The sequence below is a fragment of the Papio anubis genome, chromosome 6 (assembly GCF_008728515.1).
Source record: "Papio anubis isolate 15944 chromosome 6, Panubis1.0, whole genome shotgun sequence".
NCBI classification, from domain to species: Eukaryota; Metazoa; Chordata; class Mammalia; order Primates; family Cercopithecidae; genus Papio; species Papio anubis.
The window spans coordinates 82,463,833-82,477,987 of NC_044981.1; the positions used below are offsets into that span (position 1 = coordinate 82,463,833).

Consider the following 14,155-nt stretch of genomic DNA (forward strand, 5'->3'; position numbering starts at 1 on the left):
TAATTTTTAAAATCATTGGTAGAGATGAAGTCTCACTGTGTTGCTCTGGCTGGTCTCTAACTCCTGGCCTCATATTGTCCCCCCACCTTGGCTTCCCCAAGTGCTGGCATTACAGACAGGAGACACCATGCCCAGCCTGTTTGCTGGATTTTTCTATAAAAATTGTCTGATAATTCTTTTTTTTTTTTTTTTTTCTTAACCTGGATTCAGTTTCTTAATAGGTAAAGGACTGTTTTTTTCTATTTCTTTGTGAGATCATTTTAGTAATGTTCTAACCATTCCCATTTTATTCAGATTTTTAAGTTATTTTCAGATAACATGATTCTTACTCAATAATCTTATTTCAAATAAGATTATTCAATATATTTTGATTTTAAAACATCTTTATTGCTTCTCTAGTTATGACTCCTTTCTCATTTCCAGTACTGTTGATTTGTGCTCTTTTTTTCTTGACCAGCTTTGCCAGATGACTAGGTTTAGTTTTGTTGACCCTCTCTGTGTGTTTTCTTATTTTTTTCTTTTTTTAAACATCCTCACCACAATCTGTGCCTTTATTTTTTTTGTCATTTATTTCTCATCTTAGTTTTATTACTTTTACGTTTTTATACTCTTTGACTTTATCCTGTTCTTTTTCCAATTTAAGTTGGCTACTTTGTTATTTTCACCAAATTTTGCATAATAAACTGCAAAAACTTTAATAGCATTTAACATAAGCATTATCGCTTACTCATCTGAGGTCTGGTTAAGTATCTGTTGATCTTGGCTGGACTGATAGATATGTTTCAGATTGGCTGTTACCTGATACGTGTTGGACTCAACTGGAGCAACAGGATGACATCTGCCTCTCATTACCCTGCTGGGAACAGCAGGCTAATCTGGATGTATCTCTCATTGTGAGGGCAGAAGCATGAGAGAAAGCAAGATGCTTAAACTTACAGCCGTCCTACTATCGCTTCTGCCCCATTCTCTTGGTCAGAACAAGTCACATGGGTTAGGAAAATATTTTCTACCATTATGAGAAGTACTCCAAAGTCATGTGACGAACGACATGGAAATAAGGAGAGGTGCTAAAAATTCAATCTACCACACATCCCACCCTCAATACTTTGCTTTTCCAAACTCTTTATAACAGAAAAGTTACAAGAATAGTACCATGAATACCCCCATAGCTTTCACCAAAATTCCTCCTTCATTCACATTTTGCCGTATTTGCTTTATCTCACACTTTATTTTCTTGTCTGAATCTTTTAAGAGTTAGCCAGTGTTATGACATTGCCCCCCTTATGTACTTTAAGCATTTATTTCCTAAGGCCAAAGACATTTTTCTGTATACTCACAACACAATCATCACACTCAGGAAATGTAATATTGACACACCGCTATTATCTAATTATGATATGTATTTAAATTTCTCCATTTGTCCCAATAATATCCTCTTTGGCTATTCTTTATTTTCTCTTTTTTAAATGCAGCCATTTATCAAACAAATATCACAAAACAAATGTGATATTTGTTTTATCACAATATATGAATTCCTAACAATCTCTTTGACATGTAAAATTGCACATTAAAGATCCCAGGGCTTATTGAAAAAATGTACTTAAGAGACACAGCATGCAAAAACGTCATCTCACACACAGAGAACCTTATTGAAACAGTAGCGCAGTTTTATACCTATTAAGTAGTTTAAAAATGCATAGGTACTTTACCTTGAAAAAGATCTGAAGTTTCTTTGTGGAAGTGAGCACCAGAAGGAAAGTGGGTGTCAGAAGGGATGTAGTTTGTGAGTTAATGTGAATTAGCAGAAGGAGAGTTCTCTGAAATTGGATAGAAAGTTGTAACACCACGTGTGATTGGTTATCACTAATAACACTTATGGTGAACTGAGGTAGCTGGTACATGTTTGATTTGCGTGCGTGTGTGCATTTTGCATATTCTAACAGCTCAGTTCATCTGGGTACAATTCTCTGCTTTCACCTAATGTTTCCCACCAAAAAATAGTATATAAGCAAATGAGAAATTCATGTTTTGCTAATGTTGTGTCGGAACAAATGTGTATATATGTATTTTTTAAAGCTGTAACAGAAGTGACAGTATAAACATTTGCATCTAAAACTGCCCTTCTTAAGATTGCTTTAGCTGCATCCTACGAATTTTGATAGGTTGTTTTTGCTATAATTCAAGTGTAAGTATTTTTTGATTTCTATGATGGTTTCTTTTACCCCAGACTGAGAAGTACACTTTGAAATTTCAAGTTTGTGGTTTTCTTTGTTAGGGTATTCTTTTGTTAAGTGTTTAACTTTATTGCATTATATTCAAAGAATGTGGAAAAATGTGGAAAAAATATTAAAAATGTGAACATATTCTTTATTTCATGTGACTGTCTATGTGGCCTAGTTTGTGTTCAGTTTTTGTAACTGTTTTACTTGTGTTTGTGAAGAGTGTGCATTTTCTAATTGGAGAGTCCTGTTTCTGTAGACGTAAATTATCATGTTTTTTTCTTAGCTTAATTTTCTGTGTGTTTATCACTAATTCAATCCAAATTCTCCCTCAATTGTTTAAATCTCCTCTTAAGCTTATTCAAGCACCTTGGGTTCTCTATCAATTTCATCTTGAAGAAATTTATCCAAAATCCATCTAATATGCTATAATTATTTTCCAGGTCCATTGCACAACTGTCTTCTTGGAATCTTACCTCATTCATCTCTCTCATGTTAGAGCTCCCTTTCTTCTGTGTATCATTCTGACTTCTTTCCTGGTTTATTTTTCATTTTGGTGAAATTCCTTCTTCAGTAACATCCTGAAAAAATGTGCCTAGAAGGTAAAAAATTTTAGACCACATATGTCCAAAAATGACTTTTTTGTTTTAATAGTTACAATCATTGGATACAAATAGTTTCCCCATAGCTTTCAATGCAGTGCTTCATTTTCTTTTTGCTTCAGTGTTGCTGTTGAGAAGTCTGCTGCCTCATCCCCTTCCAATCTTATTTTGATCCTATCTTGTTTTTGAGTTCTGAAATTTTATGAGAAAGTACTTTGGTACAGTTCTATTTTCAGTAATTGTGCTGGACATTCAGTGGGCCTTTTCATTCTTAAAATTCATGTTCTTAGGTTCTAGAAAATTAATTTCAATTAAGTATTTTATTTATTCACCTCAATTTCTCTATTCTGACTTCCTGGAACTCCTGTTGTTAATTATGGGACCTCTAGCATTATTCTTTAAATTTTAAAATCTTTTTTGTCCTATCTGTAATTTTTATTAGTCTTTTTTCCCATAACTATTTCTTATAACATGGTGTTTTTATTCATAGATGTAATGTGTTTTCTCATATATCCAAGAATATCAATGGTAGTTTCTTGAAATTTTATTTTCTCCCTGCATAGTTTCTGTTTATTCAAAATTGCTTTTTTCCTCCTTGTTTTGATTTCTCTCAACGTTAGAAGCTTTTTAAAAATGTCTACTGGTCTTTAAATACCGTATTTAAGGGTATACTGCTAAAAACGTGATTGAGAGCTCCAAGTTCATGTATGACGTTTGTTGTGATTTTCACAAATAAGGGGTCTAGTTTGTTTCATTCCCTGATGAAGGCTTGGTGTCAGATTCTTGGATCTTTTCTTTTTGATTTCCCAGAAAAAGACTCAGCTAGGGACCTGGAAGTTCAGGCAGTGAGTTGGAAAAAAGGGGCTTGCTGTCTATAGGGAGTATGTAAAGTTGACTTATTGCCCTGAAAAGTAAGATACTTCTTCTCAACTGTGTCCAAACACCTCTTTTTAAACTTCTTTACTGAGGAAGAGTGGCAGTACCTTGCTTGGATTTTCTAGCTGTGGAGAGTGAGGAGGAAATCAGGGAGGCTTAACTCCTAAAATAGACTTTTCAACCAGTTTTCTCTTTTTTAGCCCCACTTTCACCCCCCATTTTCAGAGGCATCTGGTGCTCCCAGTTCCTGAGCCCTTTGGTGATTATGCAGAGTTAGTAGGTTTTGCTTGTTTGTTTGTTTTTGTTGTTTTTACCTAAAGCCTATTTAGGAGTCACTTTTCTTGGAGTGTCAATCTTACATACGCTTTCCAGCTTTTAAGATTTTATTTCTGTTTGTTCCATTCCCATGTTCCTATTCTTATGGGTTTATGCCACTTTAAAAAAAATTACTGTAGTTTCAGTGAGGTTTGGGGAGAAGAGAGTAAGGTGCAAAATAAATGTGTCCAGTCTACCATTTCTACACAAAACCTTAAAATACATTTTAATAACTTAGAAATTTTAAAGAGTATTTCACATTCATCAAAGGCTCTTCAGGGTAAAAGGTCAAAACTGTAAGACATTATTTGCTACCTTTCAGTCGTGTACAGGGAGTTTTCCAAAGATACCTAATGTGTGGTATTGCAGCAGATTAAGTGTATAAACCAATATGAGAAACCCACTCTTTTTTCTTGTCGGACTTTGAAGAGATTTGAAAAATGTGAAACAATGCCTCTTTTCACTTTTTTCAGGAAATGCATTTTTATTAAAAATATCTTATGTGATGGGTTTGTTATTTTAAACTTGTTTATAAATATGTAAAAGTCTCAGTTTTCATATTGAATATGGTAAATGTCAGTAGTTGTAACTCACATAAACAACTCTTTGGGTTCCTCAGTCATTTTTAAGAGGGTAAAGAGTCATGAGATCAAAATGTTTGACAACTTCTGTTCTGGAGAACCCTAGATGTAAATTGGAAGTGGAACATGAATGTAATAATATAAACATAACCAACACTCCACTAGTCTTATCTTTACGTAGGACAGTAATGTAATTTAATCCCCATGTTTATTAAATGTAACACCCCTGTGGTTTTATTTCTCTTTTATTTTCCTTCCTGGTAATCCTTAGGGCAACTAAAGGAAGCTACCAGAAGTTAATCTATACTGTTTCTCCCTAAAGCATATATGTTCTAGACTCTGCTGATTTAAATAATGAGAAATCAACTTAAGAGCCAAATGTTAAAGTGTGCATTTTTGTTCTCAAGGGAGTAAAAATTGGCTCTTAAAGAAAAAAGTTGTTTTTTAAATTGTTTGTTACATGTAAACAAATATATAGTTTAATCTGTGGTATCAAAATTTCATTGGGGATGATGAACAATTAGGAAAAAAAAGTCAAAGGTCTCCTTAAGAGGGGACAACAATGAAAACCACCGCAAGAAACACTGTGTTAGAGATCCTTTAACCTCTTGCTTATTTCTTCTATCCTAGGCTTGCCCCATAACACACACTATAGAACAGATGCAGTAGCCACAAATAACTTTGTAGGGATCTAGTAGCTCCCTTAAAGGAGGTGAGGCATGTAGCAACCACAGAGCTTGTGTCTGATCTCAGTGGGAGACCTTGGGTCTCACTCAGCCCTAGCTAGTTGCCATGCTGGAATGTGGGCCCAAAGTTGCCAATTTTTTTTTTTTTTTAAAGAAAAGCCAGAAACCCAAGTTTTTATGTAAAATATATAACTTCTAAATATTAGAAACTAATTCAAATATTTTTTGAACAATGTGCACATCAAAACATCCATGAGCCACTAGTTTATGAACAGACACACATACTAGTGTAGTCTCTTCTGGTATGGTGGAGTGTGTCTTTAATGTATGACTCCTTTCAGCATCCTCAACTCTGAATCATCTTGCTCCTCTTTGAAAAACTTCAGTTGATGGGCCACCACCTGTCTCAGGAGACCAACTTGTTCTGTTTTTGGTTTACTCTGATGGTTTGGTAGTTCTGTCTTATCAGAAACAGGAGTGTCTCTTTTAAACTTTAACCTAGTGGTCCTAGTATGACCTGTGAGACACACAGAATAAAATTAACTGCTCTCTTATGTGACAAGCCTCTAGATTTGTGAATTTGGCTAATTTAATGTAATTTAATCCAAATTTTAAAAATTAGATTTACAAGTTAATTTTTATTTCTCCAGAAATGTATCGCATAGTAGTTAAGAATGAACACTCTGAAGTCAGACTATGAGGGTTTGAATACCTTCTCTGCCTTTTCCTAGCTCTGTGATCTTATGGCTTGTTATTTCACTACTTTATGCCTTGGTTTGTTAATTTTTAATATAAGCATATTACTATAATTTACCTAATTACTGAGTAGGTAGTACATGTAAAGCTCTTAGAACAACACCTAGCCATGTGGTAAGTATTCAGTAAATATTATTTAGTATCCAGATTAAGCATCCCTAGTTCCATCAGTCATTCATCAAAAAACAGTTTTAAATTTTCTCACCCTATTTTGCGTACAGGTTACTCATTAATGGAAGCAATATGGTGCATTGCAGGAAGACGTTTAGGTTTTGTTCCCTGTCTTTTCCCCTCTGTGCCATCTCCCCCCAAACTCATCTTCAAACCAGATTACAGTGACTTTTATCTTTGTCTGTTCATATGTGTATAAATATAAATATATGTGTATAGACAAATTCATTCATTCTTGAAAGAGTGTGGGAACAAAAACCATTGGTTTAATGGGGGAAAAAGTGTAGGACTTTGGTCAGATGCCAGTCTCAAGTACCAGGTCCCCAAGTCTGTCCAACTTGGCTACAAAGTTAGGAGTTCTCACAACCCCCTCCTCAGGGTCAGTAATTTGCTGGAATAACTCACAGAATTCAGGAAAATGCTATACTTATTATTATAAGGTATTATAAAGGATACAAATGAACAGCCAGACGAAGAAGTACCTAGGGTGAGATCTGAAAGGGTTCCAAGCACCAGAGCCTGCCTCTGTGGAGTTGCAATGTGCCACCTTCCCAGCACATGGATGTGTTTTCCAACTCAAAAGCTCTTAGACTACTGTTGTTTAGGAGGTCTTGTGGAGTACATAGACATGATTGATCAAATCATTGGCCATTGGCGATTGGGTTCAATCTCTATGACCTTTTATCGCCTCCAAGACTGGGGGGTGGGGCTGCAAGCTCCGTCTCTCTAATCATGGCATGGTCTTTCTAGTGACCAGTCCCTATCTTAAAGCTATCTAGAAGCTCCTCAGCCTAATGTTATCTCATTAACATGAAAAAGACACGTATGTAGATTTCAAGGGTTTCAGGAGCTCTGTGCTAGGAACCTAGGACAAAGATCAGTTATTTTTATTATACCATACTTGTATGCCTGCCAGTGGCACAAACTGAATTCAAAGACTGATCATGAATCTTAACATCCCTTTTGATTGAATGGTTGCATCATCGAATTCCAAATTTTCTTTTTCATGTTGATTCCTAGTTCATGTTGGTTCAACCAGGAACTAATCCCAGGTTTTAATTGCTCTAATCAAAATCACGTGTAAGAGAATGTTTTCATTTCTAGTAGTCCATAGTTCTCTGTCATTGTCCTCTGAATCATCTAGCTGGTCAAAAGATTGGAGAGTATAACCATTTCAGATCCGTAAGAAATATAAGTTCTTCTTTATTTGATGGATATTTAGAAGAAAGTTAATTCTCCTGGGTAGGGGCCTAAAGAAAACTTCCCCTTCATCCTCTGAAGGTTCACTGAAAATCAACTGATGAACAGCAGATTTGAAATGGCATACAAATTTATTAATGAAAGGGAGGTGGAGAAATGTGGATGATTTTAGAGGAGGGTTGTAAATTATTTTTAGGGGAATTCAGTGGGCTTGAAGAAGATACAGTGGCCTGGGACAAAGTCTGTTGAGCCTGCAAAGCACTCAGTGGTTTGTGACAAAAGTTTCTGCCCTATGAGTTCAGTTAATAAAAACTCAGGGAGGGAACTGTTAGAAATGCTTGTTCCCAGTGCCACAAAGAAATAGCACTCAAACATAAATTTAATTTTCACAGTGAGGCAATTTTTACTTTCTGCAGAAAAGGTGCTCCTCGCAGATGGAACAATGGTGAGACCACACCTGGACAGGGGAGGGGAAGGAGTTCTTGTTCCTGATGCAGGTAGCCCCTGCTGCTGTGTCGTTCCCGTATTGGCTAGGGTTGGCCCACACAGTCTGAGCTAATTCCAACTGGCTATTTTAAAAAGAGCAGGGGGTATGAGCCATAGTGGTAGGGTGAGTAGTTTGGTGGGAAGGATGGTTAGGAATAGGTAACTAAAGGTGACTTAGGTCAGAGCAGGTGACCAGGGGTGACTCAGATAAAGCAGGTGACCGAGATGAGTCAGGACCGACCAGGAGACCAGGGAACAAATGTGAACTACTGATGAGGACTGGCGAGAAAGTTGTTTACTGAAACTTAGAAGCAAGGGGGTGAAGAGAACCAGGGAGTTGAACTTTAAAATGGAGAATCAAAGAATAAGAGAGGTGAACATACTGACATACTGATTCTTTGAAGAGAAACTTGGGGTTCACTATATTTAACAGGATCAAAGTTAATTTTATTCTTCTTTGGTGGATCTGGACTTTAGACAGATAAGGAAACTTCACAGAACAACTTCAAACTGTGCTTTGGGAGAAAGAAGATCAAGAGATGGGAAGGAACAGGGGAAGGTCAGAGAGACTCTGAGGCTTCTTCCTCAGCATGTCAGAGTGCCACAGTTTGGGGTATCAGTTTCTGAGCCCCGACACCTGCAAAAGTGAGTCTCTGATTGGGATTATATGTATAATAGGGACATGATTAGGCAAATAAAAGGCTTTAATTTCTGTGTTTACGTCGAAGCTGAATCATCTTGGGTATAATGTAGGCAGCTTCATCTCATGTTCCATGTTGACCAGCTACAATGTCATTTGTTCATCATTACATTTAACAATGCCAAGAGGGTACAGAAACACGGATTCCCCTCTTCTCCAGCATCTCTATCCCTGCTTGGACTTAAAAGATCAGGAATAGCTTTACCTTTGGGCTTCATGTGGATTGAGCTAGGGAACTTATCTCTGATTGTTTTTATCCTCACATAGAATCTATTTTGTACCATGGAGGTTTGGGATATAATGGGATTGTGAGGTGAGGTGAAAGTGTGGATGAGAGCAGATTTGTTTCAGCGTTCATCTGGGAAAGATTGGGGTGTTTTTTCCTGGATATCTGAGAAATAAGTTTTTCTACCTCAACTTTACTGGGAAATTTTGCTATGGAGTTGGTTTTGAACCTAGTTGAGTATCCCCTGACACCCCACCCTACATCCTGCACTGTGGCTGCAGGTTTTCTGTCCTTTCTCTCCCTAGGAATTAGTATTTGCCCTCACTTCTTAGGGGGAAAGGAAAGGAAGGGATTAGTGAGAGCCAAGGTCTGTGAATATGTGGCTAGTCAGTAGGTGAGTGGTTGTTTTGTTGCCTTTAGTTTACCAGCTTACTTTTTCTATTGCTTTCGTCTGATCACTTACTAATTCTGTTAGTTGGAAGTTAGTAGAGAGGACAAGGTAGTAAGTGCTTTGGTAGTAGAATACAATCCCCACCCTCTCCCTTCTCCCTCCTCCCTCTCTCCAGTTTTTAAATCTGCTTCTGTATGCCAGAGGATACAGGCCCTCAGGAAATTTTTTTTTCTTCAATGCCCTATTTTCTAGGAAAAGACACCTGAATTTCCATATGTTTGATTAAATGAGTCTTAAACCCTGAAATGTGGAGAGGACCAATTGTGGCTTCTGTGTTATAAAAACATTTATTTAGAATCTCTCTTCATTTAGCATAACTATAGAACCTTTTAGATAAGAGTCTTAACGTGTGTATTTCTGTATAACTTCTCTTTCCATTATCTCCCATCTTTATTCAGTAAGATAAATAGCATCTTTTAAAGAAATTCTGATGAGGTAAATTTAAAATATTTACTTAATTAAAAGATGAGAAATATTTTTTAATTAAAAAACTATTATAGAAATTACTTAATCTTATAATAATTATTTAATATATTTAATGTTGATTTTATATGTTGAAAGTCTTTGGATGACTTTTTAAATGCTAGCGCTTGTCAAAAAATTATTAATTTGTATGTACTGTTATTTTTTTATGGACTGAAAAAGGACATGTCTTTGCTTACCATACATGATTCATTTTGTTTTTCAGTATTGAATTTTCTGCTGCTTTACGAAAAATAGAAGACAGATATTATTTGAAATTCTTCACTGCATGCCTGGTCAAGTATTACTTGCCCAGATGTCTTTTTAAAATAACTTTTAAAACTTACTAGGGAATAGAGGAGCTACTCTTGCACTATTTAAAACTAGCCTTGATGAAATGATGCTATTGCTGGATGAATTAATACTAATATTTTCTCCTACAGAGAGCTGCCAAAAATATGACTATACATCATTTAATATTTTAATCAATATAAACTTTTTGTTTTTATAAATAAAAGTTTGTATTTTTCAAAATTTTTCAGAAACACAGCTGATGAGTCAATGTATATTTTGATTTACGTTTTGAATACTTTTTATTATTCCTTCCAAAACAGACACTCCTAGAATATGCAGAGAAATGGAAAACTTCAGAAGATCCTTTACCTTTATTGGAGGTATACACAGTGGCTATCCAAAGTTACGTTAAAGCCCGACCTTATCTTACCTCTGAATGTGAAAATGTAGCCTTGGTTCTGGAACGCTTGGCATTGTGAGTAGACCTTTGAGTAAATAAACTAGATTTAGCTTTAAAAAAGAACACAAAAACATTAAATCTCAAGTCTTATAGTTTAATTTTAAATAGATTAGTTATGGGGAGTCTGCTTATGATATTAGAATTACTGGTTCTATTTTCCTTTGAATTTTAATAATTATTCCTCTCCTTACCAATTTTTTGTTTTTTAGAAGCTGTGTTGAACTTTTACTGTGTCTGCCTGTTGAGTTATCAGATAAACAGTGGGAACAATTTCAGTCACTGGTGCAGGTGAGAATCTTTAGATTTAATATAGGTATATCTTATGTCAGTTTTCCTTACTCTTAAAAAAATTATTCAGTTAAGTTTTAAGACATCTCAATAATGACAGACATTAATTACTGATCTTATTAACACTAGTGTCTTACATATAGTAGATCTCAACAAGTGTTTGCTAAATAAGATAGATTGAATAATCTTTATGATCAGATAATTAGGGCTTTGTAAGAGCAGCAAGGGAACACAAAAGGAAGTGCCCTCATTTGGATTTAGAAACAGTTAAACTGGTTTCTGAAAGTCTTCAATGTGCTTTATAAGAATTTCACATATATCATTTAATCCTCATGAAAATTTGTGTGGGTAGGTATGGTTTCCCCATTTTAAAGGTGAGGAAACTGAGGCTCATACTCTAAAATAATTATCTGCCCAAACTTGTATAGCTAATATCACATAGTAGTTATTCAAACTAAGGTTCTTTATTCCAAAGCCCATGCTTTTTCTCCGGCCTGAAAACACATGCTTTGTCTTTTTTATTTAGTGTTGTTATTCTGCTTACATGCGATACTACACAATTTAGCAGTTAGTTGTCTTGGAGTATTTTCAAGAATGTTAAATTTTGTTTCAAGCACTAGAGCTGGATGTATTATGGCTTCAATTAAATTTTGATTAATTGGTTAGTTAAAAAGAATGCTCCTGCCAGCTAGTTTCAAAGCTATAGCTCTCTTTCTCTCCATTTCTCTATCCAGAGTTCTTAAAATATCTTTAGGCCTTAAGATTTTCTATAAGAAATTTGTTAAAGAGGTATAGCCTTAAATTTTAGAAGCATGTAGAATAAGCTATAGTTAAGCAGAGAAATAAACTTTCCTATTTTAATATTAAACGTTAAAATCTACATCAAGTGCAACAGGCCCTTGAAGGTGGAATTCATCTTATTTAATGTCATAGGATTCCGCATGATGTTTTACATATAACAAATGCTTCATAACTGTTTGTTGAAATGAAAGTGTCTTGTCCTGTTTGTCACATTGCAACTAACTTTTTGATCATGCATATTCTACTTCAGATATCCGTAACTTGTATCTTAGGTTTTTTTTTTCCAGAAAGTATTTTTAGGTAAATTATTTTGAAACTTACCGTTTGCCATTCAGATACACCCTACTACAGACTTAATATGCTTAACCAGAATTCTAAATGCTACTGATTTTGTTTGCCAACATAAGATAAAATTTTACACTTTCCTTTTTGAAACAAAAGGACTAGTTAATACCTTTTTAGATGGATTATGAAGGAAATAACTCTTTACATCCCTCTACATTCAGTTACTTAAAACTTAATAAAGCACCTGAACTTGTTGGAATGGGAATATTTGTATGGCTTTGAGGTTTAGACTTTTTGTTTGAAAATAGCATGCAGCTTTGAGTTTCTACAACACTTTGTTCCCATTTCTGAGCTTCCTCAAGGTTAGTTTATGCCTAACAGCATTTATTTTCCCTGTGTTTTAACTATTTAAACATTTCTTTACCCCACTAGAGGACAAACGCCGTAAAGTCAGGGACTAGTTGCTCTCTTCTCTAGAACTTTGTTCATAGAAATTTTCAATATACAGTTTCTGATTTGAATAAAAACTGTTAGTCTTCTGTGGACTGAAGACTATGCCCCTTTCATGAACACTTGGAAACAACTAGCAGGCAAGGTTCATCGTCAGCTTTAATGTGAAACTGCCAGAACTATACAATGAATAAATGAAAAAAATCGTGCATTTAGTTATTTTCTTTTCGTAATTCCCTTTTATTGGAATATGCATAAGTTGTCACTTAGTTCGTTATGTGAATCTTTTGATTAATGGTAGACTTGGAGGAAAACTTTTTTAAACACAGAGGATATAAAATGTGTAAGTTCTTTTATGCGTATGGATATTCTGATTGCTTCCTTGAGGAATAACGTTACTCCTGGCTTAGATTTTGGGGAAAAGAAAATACAGACTTATTCTGTAAATACATTATATTTATTTAAGATTTGTAAATGATTTATTTCTTATCCTTGAAATTCATCTTTAAATATTAGAAGTAAAGGAATTGAGTACTTTTTAATGTGATGTGAAAGTTTTAAGATAAAAGTCTTTTCAGAAGTTTAGTATTATATTTAAAGCCTGATAAGCTTGCTTTTAAAAATCTGTTGTAATTCTTTGGATGTTTATTTAATATTTATAGGTAGCTCATGAAAAGCTGATGGAGAATGGCAGCTGTGAATTGCATTTTTTAGCTACTCTAGCTCAAGAGACTGGGGTGTGGAAAAACCCGGTACTGTGCACTATTCTTTCCCAGGAACCATTGGATAAGGATAAAGGTAAATTTTCGAGAGAGAGAGAGAAAAAAAAAAAAAGAATAATTAGACTAGAAAAAATAAGTGTTAAAGTTGTTTTGATATAATTTATCTCAAGATATTCCAAAGAAGGACCATTTAATTAAATATCTTCTGAGGTGTGCTTGAGGCCCTGCGCCTTTATTTTATTTTGGGGAAGATGTATTTATACGATTATAGAGTCATAGAATAACAGATAAAGTAGAATTTTTTCCCAGCATCTTTTTAACAGAGGAATTCCTTCTCTAACTTCTGACAGGTGGCAGTCCAGTTTATATTTGATAATTTATTTGATAGTTGGAGAAACAGAAATAGGGTGATTAAATGCCCTTCCTCAAAATAGAATAAGAAATCAGTGCTAGAACTCTTTAAGTCTTTTGTCTCTGAGATTAATATGCTTTCTCAGTTTATTGCTCAGTCTTATTCTATCCCCTGTGTTTTTCTTATATGAGCTCAGCCTGGTATCCTATTGAAAGTAGGTGGCTAAATTACTTATATGTATAGCGCTTAATGTTTTTTAGAGTTTAAAATTTGTATAGACCCTGAAGAAAAGTACAGTTGTCTTCTAGATACTTTTCTTGAGATTATTTAGGAAAGTGTGCCCAAATATCATCCTAACCTTTCCCAAGGTATTTTGGGAAGTAAATTTTTTAGAATAATTGTAATATATCTAATGGAAAAATCTTGTATTTACCACTGTAAGCTTCTTCCGTCATTTATTGCTGCTTTTCTTGTTGATCAGTGGCAAATTCTAGGAATTTTTGCTATGTGATAGCAAGTTATGAAGGCCATGAGAAGGGAGTGTGAAGTCTATTGCTTGTGAGCTCTTCTGGTACTTTGATATTTACCCAAAGCCTTCCCAGCCAATCTTCAAACTTCTCTTTAGGTTGGTTATTCCTACTTGATTTCCGTCTCCTCCATTTTCTCCATGTTTTCTTGATTGTTCTAGTAGTGTACCTGTTTCTTAGCTTTCACAAGAGGTTTATCTTTATCCCCTGTCTTCATGGATATCCAAAAATTAGCTACAGTGTTC

General features: G+C 34.9%; 1 protein-coding gene across 2 annotated transcripts in view; it reads left to right on the plus strand.

Annotated features, from left to right (window-relative positions):
• The window catches only part of ZNF292 (zinc finger protein 292), a 107,858-nt gene that overhangs the window by 50,842 nt on the left and 42,861 nt on the right, over positions 1-14,155 (plus strand). For both annotated transcript variants that reach the window (XM_021937579.2, XM_003897876.5), the window contains 3 exons: positions 10,346-10,500; positions 10,695-10,773; positions 12,972-13,107. In XM_021937579.2, the coding sequence (XP_021793271.2) occupies positions 10,346-10,500; positions 10,695-10,773; positions 12,972-13,107 (370 nt within the window). The remainder of the gene's footprint in view (positions 1-10,345; positions 10,501-10,694; positions 10,774-12,971; positions 13,108-14,155) is intronic.